This window comes from Barbus barbus, assembly GCF_936440315.1.
Source record: "Barbus barbus genome assembly, chromosome: 49".
In the NCBI taxonomy this organism is placed as follows: Eukaryota; Metazoa; Chordata; class Actinopteri; order Cypriniformes; family Cyprinidae; genus Barbus; species Barbus barbus.
Window position 1 is genome coordinate 21,388,096 of NC_136727.1, and position 19,968 is coordinate 21,408,063.

The following is a 19,968-nucleotide window of genomic DNA, read 5'->3' on the forward strand; positions in this document are numbered from 1 at the left end:
CACTTCAATAACTGTCTGGTTCAGCTCAGCTACCAAATCTGACCTCAGAAGACTACGGAGAGTAGTCCGGACTGCTGAGCGAATCATTGGTACAACCCTTCCCACTCTCCAAGAACTGTACTCATCCAGAGTGAGCAAAAGGGCTGGTAAAATCTCTCTGGACCCCTCACATCCAGCACACTCCCTCTTTGAACTGTTACCGTCTGGTCGACGCTACAGAGCTCCGAGCACCAGAACGACCAGACATAGAAACAGTTTCTTTCCTCAGGCAATCCATCTCATGAACACTCAATAATAAATGTGGAACACATAACTATAATACATTATCCATTCACCACACTCACTTATTTTATTTTTATTTCTCATTTATAATTTGCACATACAGGTGCTGGTCATAAAATTAGAATATCATGGAAAAGTTGATTTATTTCAGTAATACCATTCAAAAAGTGAAACTTGTATATTAGATTCATTCATTACACACAGACTGATATATTTCAAATGTTTATTTCCTTTAATTTTGATGATTATAACTGACAACTAATGAAAGTCCCAAATTCAGTATTCCAGAAAATTCGAATATTGTGAAAATGTTCAATATTGAAGACACCAGTAGGTGCCATACTCTAATCAGCTAATTAACTCAAAACACCTGCAAAAGCCTTTAAATGGTCTCTCAGTCTAGTTCTGTAGGCTACACAATCATGGGGAAGACTGCTGACTTGACAGTTGTCCAAACGACGACCATTGACACCTTGCACAAGGAGGGCAAGACACAAAAGTTCATTGCTAAAGAGGCTGGCTGTTCACAGAGCTCTGTGTCCAAGCACATTAATAGAGAGGCGAAGGGAAGGACAAGATGTGGTAGAAAAAAGTGTACAAGCAATAGGGATAACCGCACCCTGGAGAGGATTGTGAAACAAAACCCATTCAAAAATGTGGGGGAGATTCACAAAGAGTGGACTGCAGCTGGAGTCAGTGCTTCAAGAACCACCACGCACAGACGTATGCAAGACATGGGTTTCAGCTGTCGCATTCCTTGTGTCAAGCCACTCTTGAACAAGAGACAGCGTCAGAAGCGTCTTGACTGGACTGCTGCTGAGTGGTCCAAAGTTATGTTCTTTGATGAAAGTAAATTTTCAATTTCCTTTGGAAATCAAGGTCCCAGAGTCTGGAGGAAGAGAGGAGAGGCACATAATCCACGTTGCTTGAGGTCCAGTGTAAAGTTTCCACAGTCATTGATGGTTTGGGGTGCCATGTCATCTGCTGGTAATGGTCCATTGTGTTTTCTGAGGTCCAAGGTCAACGCAGCCGTCTACCAGGAAGTTTTAGAGCACTTCATGCTTCCTGCTGCTTACCAACTTTATGGAGATGCAGATTTCATTTTCCAACAGGACTTGGCACCTGCACACACTGCCAAAGCTACCAGTACCTGGTTTAAGGACCATGGTATCCCTGTTCTTGATTGGCCAGCAAACTCGCCTGACCTTAACCCCATAGAAAACCTATGGGGTATTATGAAGAGGAAGATGCAATACGCCAGACCCAACAATTCAGAAGAGCTGAAGGCCACTATCAGAGCAACATGGGGTCTCATAACACCTGAGCAGTGCCACAGACTGATCGACTCCATGCCACGCCGCATTGCTGCAGTAATCCAGGCCAAAGGAGCCCCAACTAAATATTGAGTGCTGTACATGCTCATACTTTTCATGTTCATACTTTTCAGTTGGCCAACATTTCTAAAAATATTTTTATTTGCATTGGTCTTAATTGATATTCTAATTTTCTGAAATACTGAATTTGGGACTTTCATTAGTTGTCAGTTATAATCATCAAAATTAAAGGAAATAAACATTGGAAATATATCAGTCTGTGTGTAATGAATGAATCTAATATACAAGTTTCACTTTTTGAATGGTATTACTGAAATAAATAAATTTTTTCATGATATTCTAATTTTATGACCAGCACCTGTACTTGACCGGTACATACATAGTTGTCTATATTATATATTGTGTTTTTGCTGCTTTGTACATTGCCTATTTGTATATTTGTATATTATTATCTGTGTCCTGTCCTGTTGCTGTCTTTCTGTTGCACTGTGGAGCTTCTGTCACTACAACAAATTCCTTGTATGTGTAAACATAATTGGCCAATAAAGCTCATTCTGATTCTGATATAAACTATAGAAAAAATTTACTGTGCTGTAAATTAATTGGCACAAAAAATAGCAATAGTGCATTCTCTTGCACTATATACTACGCATGTACTTGCATGCCATCTGTGAATGTCTCAAATCAGCAACTTAGTAGGATTCATTTAGGTAGTAATATTGTCTTTGTAGGCTCTACTGAGCGATCCTACACATCCTGGTCAAGGACAGACAACAGGGTTGCAATCTCAGAGACCGGACACTTGCTTGCTCTGCAACCAGCTAAACCTCTGACCTTAATGATCTCAGCTGATACGCCCCAAAGCTGCTGATGTCTCTTTCAGGTCCATTAGTATGTCATATAGACAACTATATTGATCACAGTCCTGAAGCAGCTCTAAAGTGTTTTTCCAGGTGAAGCTGAAACGCTCAGCCTCAGCATGTCAAGCTGCATATGTCCACAGTTTCTTCAATGGACAAATGTAGTTGTGCAGCCTTTAATAAAAAAGGTTTAAAAAAATACAATGAATTTAATAAAATTTAGAGTGAATAACTCTATGCAACTTTTGCAGCATAGTGCCATAATAAACACAATTATTCAGTTTTTTTTTTTTTTTTACTGGTTAGCCTGCAGGATCTCACAAACACTAAAGGCTTAATAGCCATGGCGTTGTTTTTGAATATCATCACTGCAGCCAAATGCGGCTGTTGAGTCCTCTCACCTCGCTCCATCAGCAATACGACTAAATTACAACCCTGCTTTATTGGATCAGTTACATTTCAGGCAATTGGCTTTCCAGTCAGTGCTTTTTTACAAGCCCGTCAACCTCTGCCGCCTCCTGAGGCCTCCCTGCTCACCAGAGGTGAAATTAATCAATTCCAGTTCCACATGTGAAGAATGTTAAAGATGATACGCGTCTGGTGACGGGAAATATCCCGTGTAAGGCAGCGGATAGCTGATTTAATACTAGTGGTGGGTATCTATAGTGTGCATTTACATTTAGTCATTTAGCAGACACCTTTATCCAAAGCGACTTACAAATGAGGACAATGGAAGCAATCAAAATCAACAAAAGAGCAATATGCAAGTGCTATAAAAAGTCTCAGTTAGCCTAACGCAGTGCACATTATTATATTTTATTATATAATAAATAAAAAGAAAACAGATAGAATAGAACAAGAATAGAGCAAGCTAGTGTTACTTTATTTTGTACGCAGACTGGCTGCCATTGAAAACTGAACAATTGATATATGTGCATTGCTGACGTTGGGAAAGACTGCTGCACCATTACATATGAGAGCGGCATAAATGAGGTCAAAATGAGGATATTGAGGGGTTTTGTTACACATTTGCCAAGAAATTTCACAACTTGCATGTCACTTTGATCCCTATCCTATTAGAATAACAAAAGAATACTGTATATGATTTGTATAAAATAGACGCTCCCCAAAACACTCCTTCGGAAACACAAATGCTTCATAAACTTCAGGGGCCGTATTCTTAAAGATTCTAAGAATCCTCTCAGAGAGCTCCTAATTTAGCTTAAAAATGTCTAACTAGACACTCACCAGACGAAGTGCGTCCTGAGCTCCATTCCCACTCCTCATTCTCCTGGGATGGACGAGGCATAAGAGTTTGATAATACAGAGTGACTCGACTTCTGATTTACTAATCTAGATCTCCATGTGATAATCATCTACTGGCAGTTCTTCATGTAAGCTAGGAAACTTGATATCACTAATGTACAGTTTTCAGTGTACATGATGCAATTATTTATGTTTGTTTCCTCGTTATGGAAAGTATACATACTCATACTTTTTTTTTTTTTTTTAACCCCACTTTATTACTCGTGTGAATTTGAAGTTATTCTGTTCTCTTATAATAGGGCTAATGACGGTGTTCTAAAGAATGGTACTGGCTGTCGTGTTACTGTCACTGATTAAGACAGGGGAGGGCGGCAGCCTGGGGTCTTCACCCCAGTCTGTAAAGTTTTATGGGGTGGGTTTTGTTCATGTTAATGGGTTTTTAAAGGCAGACTTGAGTTAATTCATTTGCAGTGAACTCTCGTTTGTTCAGTTCACTTATTTGTTTGATAGTAATGACTGAAATTAATATACTTAGTTGTAATGTCAATTGTTTAAATGGCCCCCATAAACATACAAGTTTTTTAGAACTATTGCAGCGAAAGAGGGTTGACATTGCTTTGGTTCAGGAGGCCCATTTGTGGAAGGATGGTGTTCATGGATGCAATGGTAAACATTGCGAGGTGGTCTCTTTTGCTGCGACTGATAGTGGAACTATGGGTGTTTTGATAACTGTTTGAAGAGATTTGAATGTTTCCATTTTGGACAGAAATGGTGATAATGCTGACAGAATTGCCTGTACATCCCTTGTGAAAAGTAATTCTCCTCACTGATAATTCTGTTGTTTCGGCTTCAGTTGTTTGCTCTTTTCTCCTCGAACAATTATGCACACCATTGTCCATAACAACTATCTGGTCTAAGGATACCAGTGGTGACTTTCAAACTTTGCTTTCTGATCAAATTTGGGAGACAATCACATCATCCTCAAAGAGCCCAGATCATCGGATGATCCATTTGAAATTGCTGCATGGACTTTGTCCGTCCCTTTTGGGGCGCTTCTGTGTACATGTATCGGCTTCCCCAAATTGCAGTTTATGTCCACAGGGGTGTCGTTTTGTTTCTTCTCTTTGATGTGTAGTTTTTGTATTCATGTATATTTTTTTCTTTTCATGTACTTGAGTTTGCCTTTAAATAAAAAAAATTAAAAATTGTTCACAAAAAAAAAAAAAAAAAAAAAAAAAAAAAAAAAAATATATATATATATATATATATATATATATATATATATATATATATATATATATATATATATATATTTCTAACTAACGCAAATCATTTTGAAAATGTTGTCGTGTATACGTGACACTTTTTAAATACGCAAGTGAAAAACTTTTCCACATTTGACTACATCGTAAACATAGCTTAAAAGTGATTCAGGACCAAACTGAGAGCAACTCTGAGTGAGGAAAAGACAAAAACTTTTATCTTAGTGAGGAGGCGGGGCTGACCTCGTTGCTAGCTATGACACAGTCTTTTGAAGACTGTGATTGGTTGGTTGTCCAAGAAAGAAATACAAAAGCGCATGTTCTATTATAAGCCTTCACTTTGAAATTACAGATGCAATTTTTCCTGTTTTACAGTACTCACACACAAACACATTATATATGTATATATATTCTTTATTTTTTATTTACCATGCTGTCATACTTAACATATTTTATAGGAAATGAACAGCGACACAATAAGGTTCTGAAGTGCTGTAATTGTTTGTGTGATCACATTGCTTATAGAAGGTTGTGACAGACCCAAATCAGCACTGCTACATACAGTAGTTGCATTTTTCCAGTTGCAAAATATGTTAATGTAGTTAATGTAGTGATTACTCCCATTTATGGCGCTATGGCATTTCTGCACAGAGATGTTAGCGTGTCTCTAATAAATCGGTCACAAACATGATCCCTGCACCATCTAATGTGTAGCGTTTTATTAACTCACTGTCATGCATTCTGTGCAACACATTTCTTCTCCCTCTTCAAGTTTCGTCCATTTTCTCCACTGCTAAATAAACTCTTAAGCCTCTTAAAAGTCCTTGTCCGTACTCCTAACAATTTTGGACCTTAAGACCTCTTTTAAGGGTTAAGATGATTTCTGAATTACTTTTTTCTTTACTAGGATCTTTTCTTTAATTTGAAGAGGAAACACCCACATTTCTAAGAATTTGCTTAGAATTTTATTACTAGGAGCAACTCTTAGCACTAAGATTTTTCATGAATATGGGTGCAGATTATTAGTAGGATCCTGTACATTAAATATTTCCAATCATTCACAATTAGCACTTGCTTAAAGGGTCTTTTTGGCAGATACCGGCGGGCTACTGGAATCCTCTTAACTTTCTCCTCCATAATGGCAGAGATTTTGTACATTTCCTTAAACCTGAGGTGTATTCATTTCACTTTTGTTGTGAAAGGGCTTTTACATTTGTAAAAGAAGAACTTTTTTTAATTAAAAACTAACAAGCAAGCCCTGCCCAGATTTAAAAAGTAACTCAAAAGTAACGTAACACATTACTTTCCATAAAAAGTAACTAAGTAACGTAATTAGTTACTTTTTACGGAGTAACGCAATATTGTAACGCATTACTTTTAAAAGTAACTTTCCCCAACACTGTTTGTTATTATACACTATTAAAGTAAATAATGTTATCAACATTATATAAAAACATAATATGCTTAAATGTTTTACTTGAACGATTTACGAATGGTTTATCTGTATTTATATTTATTTGTATTAACATTTTGAAAATAAGATTACTTTCATGAATCCAAAAATTTGTCAGAATTTGTCTGTGCCAATAGCCTAGTGAGAAAGTGTGCTCATATATAACACCCTTGCGTTTCAGACGTCCCGAGTTTGAATCCCAGCTCGAGGACCTTTCCTGATCCCTCCCACTTTGCTTCCTGTCTGCTCTCCACTGTCGTTACATATTAAAAACACCAAAAATAAATCTTAATCTGTACTAACTGGGTGTGTTGTTACAAATCTACTGTGACAAGAAAACTGAATGTGAAAATGTAGCATGAAGTGGCACAATCTCAGCCAATTGTTTCATGTCTTATATACATTTATCTGGAGCAGTATTTTGGACCTATGAGGTTTCATGCATGGGCACTACACTTTTCATTCTATTGACTTTCATTTATACGTATGCGAATGCGGGAGACAGAAAACACAAGCTTCTTTGAATTCCTCTGCATTGCAAAGTTCAAGTTTGGTGAATCTGTATGTGAAGATGTGTTGCCAGTAGAAGATTGGAGTGGCCTCTTAGCTGAATTAAAAGAATGCAAACTTAAATCTGCAGGATTGCAGCATCGGAGTACAGTAAGAATATTATATTTACATTTTAGAAACATTATATGTAAAATTCTGTTTTATAAAAAGACACTGGAGAGCATGACATCAAATTACGACTGTTGCAGTTTCCGCAGAAATCTCGCGTGCTCAAAGTGTGACCACAGCTTTACTCTGCAGTCACACCTGCCTGGTGTCAGTGTGACAGTCTGAAAGAATGGCTCTGTGTGTGGACACTGATCACTCATCATGCAGACCGCTGAGAGGAAGGCCTGTCACTGGGACAAAAGCAAGTGTTCATCACAGCCAGAGACTGTAAACTGCAATAGAGTCTAAAAGAGAACACGCTAATACACCTGTGATGACAGCATGCATTCATGACACAGGACTCAGCGCTAAATATCATGATTAGTAAAAGCATGAATAAAGAAATTACTTTGTGACTGTACTTCAGTATTGTACTGTATTTTATTTTCAGAACCTTTGCTTTTACTTCAGTACATTCCAAAGCATAATATCATACTTTCACTCCAATACATTTCCTAAAAACATAGCCTATAATTCCTCGTTGTTTTGAACTGAAGAAATCGCCACAGCGCTATATCTGATTTGTGAACAAGCTGATTCTTTCCAATGAACCTGTTGAACTGGTCGCACTGAACGATTCATTGGCGAATCAGACTGATCTAACTGAAGCTGTTCTTGAGTTAACTATTCACTGAATGATCTGGTTAGATTGGATTAGATCAGATCAGATTGGTGATCTTTTTTAAAGATGATATTTTGAAGTCAAGTCAATTCACCGTTATTTATATAGCGCTTTTAACAATACAGATTGTGTCAAAACAGCTTTACAGTATTAAATAGGAAAATAGTGTCAAAAATGCAAAACTACAATAGTAAACACTCAATTTTCAGTTAAAGGCAGTGCATCATTGATTCAGTGACGTCATCATCCAGTCCAATTCAGTTCAAGTAGTATCTGTGCAATCAAGTCGGCGATATCGCTGGAAATTAAGAACATTGTGACAATTTTTGTCCATAATGAAAGTCCAAAACAACATTGGGCCACACTGACATTCATTATTTGCATTTTTAATTTTCTCAACAGATAAGAATCTCATGCCCATTTATCAGGAAATCACTCATGATCATTTTCTATTTATATTAGGACTGTTTTACCACATACTGTACTTTTCTTCACCATGTGGAAATGAAAATGACTCAGGAGAGAAAAGCACAGCTGTCTAGAAGATGAAAATGCAAATTAAATCTGTTATCTGTTTGATGGAAAAAAGGAACTGAATTTTTTTCTGGTTGAACAGCGATAAATTCAATGGCTCACTTCCAGTTTTAATAATACCTATACATCTGTTACAAAAACCAAAAACCTCCAAGCAATTGCGTGGCCTCTGATTTTAACAACATTTCAGATAACTTTTCAATTTGCATGTATTGTACCAATACGATAGAAACATCACAGGCTGGTGGTTTATGTGGAAAAGTGGAACCTGCGCAGAACCCCCTGTGAATGTTTCTGATCTCCTGCTGAGTCCTGGGGTTTTCACGGCAACACAAAGGGGGTTTGAGACTTTTTGGACTATAATGTCCCTTGCATTTTGATTTTTCACAGAATTTAAGTGGAAAACTTTCCCTTTGAAATAGTGAAGTTCCCTTTGCTAGTATATATTTTGTCTGGGATTCATTGCATATTCCCTTTTGAGAGAGTTAAATTTTAAGATATTTGGAAAGTGTTTCAATGACATTAGAGCCATTATACAACTTGCTAAAACTTGCACGAGCCTTTTTGAGTTGTCATCTCTGGTAAATAGTGATTTGCACTATTTGTAAGTTATTTGTTAAATATTTAACTGAAAATTGAGTGTTTACTATTGTCTTTTTGCATTACTGACACACTAGTTGACATGATTTTTTAGGGCCTTAATACAAAGTCTATAACATACTTTGGTTAAAATTTCTTAATGGTAGTGTAAAAAACACCCTTTTTACCTTTTCAAAACAGCTCTGCACACAGCAACCCATTTCGTGCATGTCTCTTTAAATGCTAATGATCTCTGCTGACCCTGTCCCTCTCTTCTGTGGGGTGATGAGCCATTCTCTGAGAGACACTAAACTTTAGCCGCATTTGTCGTTGAACTTGCTAACTAGCACATTATTAGGAAAGGCGATTTGCAAAGATTCATAAAAAACCCTTATACTCACTTCTTCTGTAAGTGAGGCTGGATCACGAATGATTTGTGCGAACATAGACGCATTTAGGTAGATCAGGAGCCACATTCCCTTCAAAAACAAAAGTAATCCTCTGCATCTTCAGCGGCTCAGATGTCTGGAGTAAATGACATCTGCTATGTTCATTATTACATCCAACAACAAAACACGTCAATTGCTTAGGAGTCATTTTTGTTTACTCCTGCTCCGGCGTCAAAACAATGGTGGACTGATGACAGCTCACCCAGGGCGGGTCTAAGGTAAAACGCTAGTGTCAATCAACAACCGTGGGAGGGGCCTGGGTCTGTGTGATGTCACACAGATAAGAATCTGAGAAAGGGGATATTATTTATAGGGATAAAAAAAAAAAAAAACACTGGGTGGATTTTCATCATTATAGGTTGGATGTGTACAAACACTGCACATTTAAAGTTCAAACTACATGTAAAAGTGAATTTTGCATCCGATGACCCCTTTAAATCGTCATGTAGGTGTTTGTCCAGTAGGGGTTACTATGGGGTAACTGTTCAGCGAATAGAGGTGGGAACCTTCCCTCAGGTAACAGGTGTTGCTAGCGCAGATCAGGTGCACACAGTTTTTTGATCGCTACGCTAGGCTGTTGTACCACGCTATGTAAGCTATTTGTATTGGTGAAGGACTAGTGGATTTATTGACTGGTGGATTCTTGCCCACTTGAAAATGAAGACCCAGTCACAGTAAAATAAATCTACAACTATGAGCATTTTAACATCTTTTGTGGACATTCCAGTTAATAGTAATAATAAGCACCACTGTCCAGGATCCCTCAGCTGCTTTAAGTAGTAGACTTGGCTGCTCACTAGGGCTGGGCGGTATATCGAGTTTGTATGATATATCGATATATTATTTATAAGTGATACAATATAAGGCAATACCGTTCATATCGATATACATTACGTTAATTTTAAACGAGAGCATCTGAAAATATATCGGAGGACACAGACTGAACTGCTGCGGAGAAAGTGCATAATACAATTTGTTCTAAACATGTGACAAACTTTTTATATGAAGGGCTTTAAAAAACTTGTAAGATATAGAAGCCTATAGTTTCAGTTTAAAATGGCTCTGACAGAAAGGGTGCGTGTGCCGCTGACAGAGACTCGCGCTGTTTAATGTGTTTGAGATGTGCTGTTTTCCAAAATGCATAACTTACATTTCACATGTATATTCTCCATCTGTAAATGTTAGAAAGCCATGGAAATATTTCCATTTTTGCTGTCAGAAGTGCATGAGCCTTCTGCTTTGAGATTCTCGGCTAAACTTCACAGACTTCATTTAGAACGAGCGCCAAAAAGACACGCAATGTAATAGCAGTGCAATAATTCTGACTAAAATATACATTTTGCTGAAATATTTGTAGTTAATAAACAATAAATGTGACATGTAGAATTTCAAACCTACAAGTAAGTGTATTTGTATGATACCACTAAATGTAATGTGACTCTAATGGGGTAATCAAAACAGCCTTTTTACTCAATTAGTCTGTGCTTTTTTATTATTTTCATTTTTAGTTTAGTAAATTTAACTACTGCTTTAAAAGCATTATTTTTGTTTTTAGATTGCAGTGTTAATGTAATGTTAGAATGCAATGTGATTTTAACCATTTTTTAACATAATTTATGCATATGGTTACATTCACTTTATTTGTTTAATCAAAATACAAAAGCCTATAAATACAAAGATATATACCGTATACCGCAAATCAGCCAAAAAATACCGAGATGTGAATTTTTGCTCATATCACCCAACCCTACTGCTTACAGATTTATACATGCAACAATGAGCGCACTTAGTCCAGCAGACGGTGTATTCGATTTAAAGCGGAGATGAGCAGACCAATCGGTGAATGGGTACTGTGATGTCATACACCGATCAGTTCAGTCTGTGCAGTGCCACTTTAAGTCGAATACAGCGATTGTTTGGGGCGTTCGGTAAGTTCCGTCACAAAATATATGTCAATAATCCCGACCAATCAGGTTGTGAATGCATCACTTTAGGTTCGGTATCTTTAGGTTCGCTGTCAAAAATGGCAGTGTGAACACTAAGTGGACCAGGACCAAATCATTTTCGTTTTCTTTTTTGGTTTCGGACCAAACGAACCAACAGAACCGAACTACAAGTGTGAACGTACCCTTAATGTCCCTTTTCGTCAAAATGTGTGCTTGTGGCAACGTTTCTGCAAGACTGATATTATGTACCTTACTGCACGTTTCGCAGCAGATTCAAAGTGAAATGTTATGTTTGCTATGGTAATGTTAAATGTTAGCTGTGCTAACATAGGGAGCTGTAGGGTTGGAGAAGAGAAAGAATGTGGAAGACGAGAGCGCAGGCAAGACAAAGCACCAGAAATTAAGATTAGCCCGGTCAGACATGTGAAGAGATTTGTGCTGTTGAAGACATGAAGCCTCTGTCAACAGTAGACCACCCAATGCATGCCAGCTTTGTGCTGTGAACTTGAATTACATTTATGCATTTAGCAGACACTTTTATCCAAAGCAACTTACATTGCATTCAAGTTACAGTTTTTACATTTTATCAGCTCTTGCTTTCCCTGGGAATCGAACCCATGACCTTGGCGTTGCTAGTACTATGCTCTACTATTTGAGCTCCAGGAAAGCCTTAATTAAAAGAAAAGAAAAGAATAAAAATAAAAGAGGTTGTGCATTTTGTTGTGTCATTAGTCTATAGTTTGCATTATAGTGGGCTCTAGGTCTATTGTGTTTGGTGTCTCTACCATAATTTACCAGACTTTGATTGTTTGTCTACTTTTGTTATTCTGACAGTGATTGTGCCATGAGCCTTCTGTGCCTATACATTGCTGTTAGTAAGTGTGAGGACCTACACAGTCTTTATGCTATATCACATTGCCTTTCACTGGATACATAGGCTAATGAGCAGCAGTAAACTTAATTTTAGCATTTAAGAATGCCTAATCATGCTTCTGTGGTTATTTAGGTGAAAGTAACTCAAAAGTAGTGTAACGTATTACAATTCAGAAGTAACTTGGCCAGTACTGCTCAAAACATAAAATTGTGCAAGGAATTGTGTGAAAATTAGGCTTCTTAATCGAAGGCAGCATTTTACAGCAACATTCAAAATGGCCGACGCCCAAAATGGACCACATATTAGATATGCTGCACCAAATCTAAAGGCATAAGTCTGTTGATTTTTGGTCAACAGAAGACGGTTTGGAAAATGGATAATTTTGCCTCATAACTTGACGCTTTGTGTTATTCCTTACCGGCCTATAGATCAACAACTGCTCAGTTTCTGCTTTAACATACTGCCAGGGCAGATCCCAATTCACAACAAAGTCACATCATGACGATGGCCCTGTCATCACAGCGCAGTAATGCGTTAGCAGCCTCCACAGAGACGAGACGCTCTCTTGTGCAAAACAAGCTGTTGACAAGATGTACCAGACTCTGTAGTTACTGATATTACCAGAGTCCGACTCAAAGGTTTGTTCCTCAATTGGTTACATCATTATCCTGTGCTGTACTGTATAGTAGCTACAGGTCATGTGTGATCTTTTGTTTTTACCCTAACCAGTTACCAGCAGCTACTTTACAACAAGTGACAACTGAAAATTTTTCTAGCTCTTTTGGTATTTTTTGTAGTGTAGCTCTGGGTGCCCCTGTCCACAATGAAATATTACTGGTCTTGCTCCATAAATAGCCATATATGAAACATCAAATATCTTCCTACTGGTTATGATTGTTTGGCTGTACATAGTATTTTTTTTTTTTCTTTCACTGTGAACAGACACAATTGTTCCTGGAAGTCACAAAAATCAATAAACTGCTTATTTTTTATTCTCTGAAGCATTTTGAGTGCATATTTAAACAAACCAAACAGCATTAATGACACACTACCCTCTCTCAGAGGGGCTTTTTTAATGATATAATCACCACTTTAATGGTTTCTGTGTTCTCACTAAAGTGTAACAAGCTTCTAATGAGCCTCCAGGGTGAGAAGAGACCAAGAAAGAAGTAACAAACAGAGTAGAGAGGCTGTCAAGACCCTATGAGAGAGCTCTATCTCTTTCTCTTTATGGCTGTCTTTCTCTCTCATAACTGAAACTACAGAACTGCCAACACAGAATCAAAGTCATGTATTGACAAAAAATGGTTGCACTTTATTTTAAGTTGTCTTTGTTACAGTGTAATTATACATTTACTGTAAGTACTGAGTAATATTAAGTAGCTACATGTACTTACTATATAATTAGGGTCAGGATTAGGGTTTGGGTTTTGGGTTTGGTAGGGTTACTTGCATATAATTATGCATAATTTATTGTTATTATAATAGTAAGTACATGTAACATGTAACAAGGACACCTTAAAATAGAGCGTTACCCCTAACCCTAACCCCCCAAAAATAAATAAATAATTAATCTAAATCTAAAAATACATGTGTTCTTATAAATCTATTCTTTCTTCACAAGTTTTCTATACTTACCAACGGTTTTTAAATAACGGTTCAAAAATGTCAAATGGCACAAACATTAAGGAAAAATTAGGCTAATTAACATTGATATATTGACATATCTTGAATGTACACATCATGATAATTTAACTATTTTAATGAATTTAATTATTTTTGGCCTTGATAGTTATTAATTTACCATTACCATAGATTTTAAGTATTTTAAATACCATGTTAAATTGTTATTGAATGTGATATATATACATAATGTGTGTGTGTGTGTGTGTGTGTGTGTGTGTGTGTGTGTGTGTGTGTGTGTGTGTGTGCATGCGTGTGTGTGTGTGTGTGTGTCTGAAAGAGAGAGAGAGAGAGGTTTTAGTCCTGTATTCAGACACACTCTTGCAGTGGCCCAAATTTTGCAGCTCCCATTTACAGACTGACTGTCCCATCATTCACACATAACAGCCCAGAAAAAAAAAAACACTGATCACTGCTATTTAATTTATTTATAAATCTATTAATCTATTTGTTTGTTTGTTTACATTTCATTCCATAATCTATAACGAACGTAAAGCTTAAATGATATTCCCCTTCTCATTATTGTAATGCGAAAGGCTTAATTTTCTTAAACTGGAGTCTAATATCATCTTCTCCCTGTGCGTGTGTGTGGCTAAAGCGCTGTCGCACTGACTGAATGTGTGCCTGCTGTGTTTCCTGTGCATCAGCAGGATCACACTGTGATCTTCTGTCTTTCTGTCAGTCTCCCCCCTCTTTTATGACACTCTGCATCACCGTCACCCTCAGGCGGCCAGCAGCATCCCTCACGCCTCGAACGGGGCAAACCACAACCACACTAACTGTGCCTGTACACACTAGCACAGACTCTCACACACACTGAGCAGATTTGCAGTGTGAGCTTGTCCCAGACAACAATTTGAGGAAAAACAAACACAGTCACCTCAGAGACTCTAACAAACATTTAGGTTTTAAGCAGAAAGAATCCAGATACAAATATGCACCTACTTCAAGAATAGCTTACACTACGAGATGCAATACCAACAAGACACAGTCTTTTCTCTGTTTAGCTAATGGTGATACGATGCAGCCACATTAGCAACATAGCAGTCAAATTTTGCAAACAAAAAAGGTCACCCATTGTCAGTAGTGTAGCAATGCATAAAAGAGCTGCTGAATTCCACTGAACAAAGGGAAGAGTAACTATACCTCAATGATGTTATCTGTAATATGAACACTGTAAAATAAAGTATTATCAAAACTAAATGAAACATCTCTCAATTTTTATTACAAAAATGTATAAATAAGTAAATAATAAATAAATAAAATTTATCAGCACACTCTAATTGCAATTCTTCACTATTTTACCTTTTAGAGAATTTTTACAGTCTCATTTCTCAAATTTCGTACATTCCCACATTTTCTTACACCCCACTGATGGTTAGATTTGGGCTGTGGACCTTCATGCTTACTTTTTTTTGTTTCCACATGAATCACGTTGTACGAATGCATCCTCATCTCGTAAAATAATTATGTTTCCTCTTTGCAACTAACTCCTATTAAAGTATTAGTAGATTAGGGTTAGAGTTAGTGTTATTAGAATAATTTGACATGCACTTGCAAAGTTATGGTAACACTTTAGTTTAGGGACCAATTTTCACTATAAACTAGTTGCTTATTAGCATGCCTATTTTTAACATTTTGGCTGTTTATTAGTGCTTATAAAGTACTTATTCTGCATGATCATATTCTACATCCCTAATGCTACCCAATACCTAAACTTAACAACTACCTTACTTACTGTTAATAAGTAGCAATTTAGGAGTTTATTGAGGCAAAAGTTGCAGTTAATAATTAGTTAATAGTAAGAATTGGTCCCCAAACTAAAATGTGACCGAAGTTAGTCAGTAAAAAGTCTGTTGGGGAGCATCACAACAAAGTGTTAACAGATATTAAGCAGAAAGCCTCAAAATAAAGATATCAAAATAAATTGTTACCGGTACATGTAGTTAATTAGAATTACTCTGTATTTATGTATCCGAATACATGAACACTTAAATAGAGAGTGACCTTGTATTTACTATGGTAGTCAAGAGCATGTCACAGATGCAGCTCAGTTGTATTTAATCTGGAAAATTGCTTTAAAACCAAACGGAGCATCTCTGAATTCTGCCAGTGCAGGAAAGTAGAGCTTTCCCAGAAGTAAGTAATTATGTAATTCATCACAGTGTTGTCCAGGCTGCTGTCTGGACAGAATGCAATCTAGATCACCACTGGCTCTATATAGAACTGATATTCCACTGAGAGCAAGAGAAAACACCTGCAGTCCAAACCTTTACAACAAACACAGTGACCCTCAACATCTTTTCAGGGTTTTTTTCTGAATTGAAATATTTTTCTGACTGTTGTTGTTTGAGAAAATTGATTCCTAGTCTTTAGTCTGTCTTTCTTGTTCTAAAATATACAGGTTATGTGGTGCCACAATCAAGAAATCTGGATTTTACTCACAGCCAATCATCATCATGGCCACGGCGAAGATCTTCTCTGCATCCGTGGTGGGAGCGATGTTCCCGAAGCCGATACTGGTTAGGCTAGTCATGGTGAAGTACAATGACGTGATGTAGACCGAATCTTTGCTGGGACCACCTTCCCACTTTTCCGTGCCACTGACATTGAAGCGATACGGTGTGCTGCCGGCTTCTCCTAGAAGATACAGCCAGCTATTTCTACGGGGCAAGTTGTTGTCTTCATCTATAACCTCATAATCACCGATGCTGTACCAGATGCAGGCCAGCCAGTGGGCGGCCAAGCCGAACACACAAACCAGCAACAGCAGCACCGCCGCACCGTATTCAATGTAATGATCCAGCTTACGGGCCACACGGCCGAGACGCAACAAACGCACCACCTTCAGAGAGCTGAAGAGACTGCTGATGCCCTGCAAGAAAGAGAGAATTGGTTAACGAATAGCTGATTCAGAAGATGATTTTAACCATAGTGAGTTACAATACTGTACAATTATTCTAAGTACAGTCCATAAAGAGTCTTAAACCTTCTACAGACTGTGAGATTTCAGCAATCAAAATATAATTTAAAGCACACTGTGTAACAGGGTTCTAATAGGCTAACGTGGGCACGACTGAATGATGATAACACCTAATGAATCATATGTTATGATTAAAGTAAATATATCAGTATGCACTAGTGGAGCTAGATGAATCACACTTTTTCTTCCATGATATTTAAGCTTTAGAGCCATGTTATGTTGATGAATACGTCATTTCATGTTGCACTTTTACTGGCTAGTAGTCAGTAGGCTACAGGTAGGTCATAGCAGCAAATATGCAGTGAGATGTTAATCCTGAATTTCTGATACTGTAAGAAAATTTTCGCAAGCAGTCTTTGGTTGCAAGACTGTGGCAACAACCGTATTTTAACCTCTGTCACGGTATGATGTAGGACCAACGATTAGGAGTCAAGACCTAAAAAACTGCCACGACTGTTTCATATGGGTCATCTTTCATCTGGGACAGATCATTATCGTACAGTGTATAGCGGCATTAAAGTGATTCACCGATGGCAACCAGTTATTGGTTCTCAAAATCTTGTTCTGTCATTGTATGCTAATGCACTGTGTTCCCATTTAAAGGGATCATGAACTGAGAAACCAAAATTCCCTTGATCATTTGACATAAGAGGTCATTGTGCTATAAAAACATCGTGTAAGTTTCAGAACTCAAAACGTTCTTGTTTGTCTAAAAACAGCTTATATTGAAGCCAATCTATGATGTAATAGTGTGGATAAGTGCTGCCTCCACAGAAGATCAGCGCCTGCTTCCACATCACTGCCTGTATAGCCCCGCCCACCAATTTTACATCACTGCCTGTTTAGCCCCCGCACACTGATTCTACATCGCTGTCTGATTAGCCCCCGCACACTGATTCTACATCGCTGTCTGTTTAGCCCCCGCACACTGATTCTACATCGCTGTCTGATTAGCCCCCGCACACTGATTCTACATCGCTGTCTGATTAGCCCCCGCACACTGATTCTACATCATTGTCTGTTTAGCCCCCGCACACTGATTCTACATCGCTGTCTGTTTAGCCCCCGCACACTGATTCTACATCGCTAGCTGTTTAGCTCCTCCCACCGATTCTACATCGCTGCCTGATTTTGGGCAGTCGTGGCCTAATGGATAGAGAGTTGGACTTGTAACCCGAAGGTCGTGGTTCGAGTCTCAGGTCCGGCAGGGATTGTAGGTGGGGGGAGTGAATAACCAACACTCTCTCCATCCTCAATACCACGACTGAGGTGAGACCATTGAAGAAGGCACCGTTCCCCCAACTGCTCCCCGGGCGCCTCAGCATTGGCTGTCCACTACTCTGGGTGTATGGGTCACCATACTTGGCCACACACCACTTCCCTTTCCTTTTCCTTTAGCTTCTCCCACCGATTCTACATCGCTGCTTGTTTAGCCCCGCCCATCGATTCTACATCGCTGCCTGTTTAGCCCCACCCATCGATTGTACATCGCTGCCTGTTTAGCTCCTCCCACCGATTCTACATCGCTGCCTGTTTAGCTTCTCCCACCGATTCTATATTGCTGCTTGTTTAGCCCTGCCCATCGATTCTACATCGCTGCCTGTTTAGACCTGCACACTGATTCTACATCGCTGCCTGTTTAGCCCCACCCATCGATTCTACATCGCTGCCTGCTTAGCTCCTCCCACCGATTCTACATCGCTGCCTGTTTAGCTCCTCCCACCGATTCTACATCGCTGCCTGTTTAGCTTCTCCCACCGATTCTATATTGCTGCTGGTTTGCCCCACCCATCGATTCTACATCGCTGCCTGTTTAGCTTCTCCCACCGATTCTACATCGCTGCCTGTTTAGCTTCTCCCACCGATTCTACATCGCTGCCTGTTTAGCCCCACCCATCGATTCTACCTCGCTGCCTGTTTAGCCCCACCCATCGATTCTACATCGCTGCATGTTTAGCCCCACTCATCGATTCTACATCGCTGCCTGTTTAGCTCCTCCCACCGATTCTACAACGCTGCCTGTTTAGCTCCTCCCACCGATTCTACATAGCTGCCTGTTTAGACCTGCACACTGATTCTACATCGCTGCCTTTTTAGCTCCGCCCACAGATTCTACATTACTCTGCATTACCTCTTTAGCCCCACCCATCGATTCACACATTTAGTGTAAATAAGGAGAGATGCGGATACAGGTCTACACAGAAACCAAACAATAAAGATGCTCCGAAGACAGCAAGATGCTGTGCAGTGACAAGCTGTGGAAAAACAGTGTTTGCATTGCCTTCCTTCTGATCCCAATGTTAGGAAAGAGTTTTGATGGAAAAAAACCTTGATAACATTAGAAGTGGACCAGTACAAGAACAGTACAAAATAAAAACAAAGGCAGTTCATGGCCCCTTTAATAATGCATAGTCTGGTAACACTTTATTTTGATGGTCCCCTTTAGACATTTGTTTGACAATAAGTAACTCTGTAACTACATGTCAACTAGCAGTCATTAGAGTATTAGTAGACTATTTGTTTAATATCTGCTAACACTTTATTTCCATGCTCCTCCAACAGAGATTCTACTCACTATAAGTAACATTGCAAGTACAGGTCAACTTATTCTACTAAATCTAAATTATTATTTTTTATTCTAAACCAACCAGTTCAAAAAGCTTCACTACCCCGCAGAAGCACCTCAACCCTGTTTCAAAGTGCTTGGGCTTTAACTGTACTCTGCCAGCAGCATCAGCAGAGAAAGGATGGATAACTGATGTTGACGTGCTGTTGGGTTGAACAATTTATTTTTGCTTAGATGGAACAGCAGCTACGCTAATCATGTCTCTGCTTGTCTCTACGTTTCTGCCACGGGATTAACATCCCGTGGTAGCCAGGAATTACAGAACTTCAGTCTGGATCTAACCATTACATGATCTGAGATGACCGAACACCTGAGATGGAGGATCAGCGCCGGGAGATGACGTATGTGTCCCTGATCGTAGGCAGAGGCCAAACACCTGGATGAACGCCAGAGACAGATCCCCATTGAGGACCCCGCCACTTAGACAGCCATCGGAAAAGACCACTGGAACCAGCTGAGCCCATTCAACCTGACTTGCTGCAGTTTGGAACTGAACTG

The 19,968-nt window shown here is 38.7% G+C and overlaps 1 protein-coding gene across 1 annotated transcript in view; it reads right to left on the reverse strand.

Moving 5' to 3' along the window:
* The window catches only part of LOC306867735 (voltage-gated delayed rectifier potassium channel KCNH1-like), a gene marked incomplete at both ends in the record, with an annotated part of 63,679 nt that overhangs the window by 27,285 nt on the left and 16,426 nt on the right, over positions 1-19,968 (reverse strand). Inside the window, one exon of the mRNA XM_079413579.1 lies at positions 16,307-16,736. Coding sequence (XP_079269705.1) covers positions 16,307-16,736 — 430 coding nt within the window. The remainder of the gene's footprint in view (positions 1-16,306; positions 16,737-19,968) is intronic.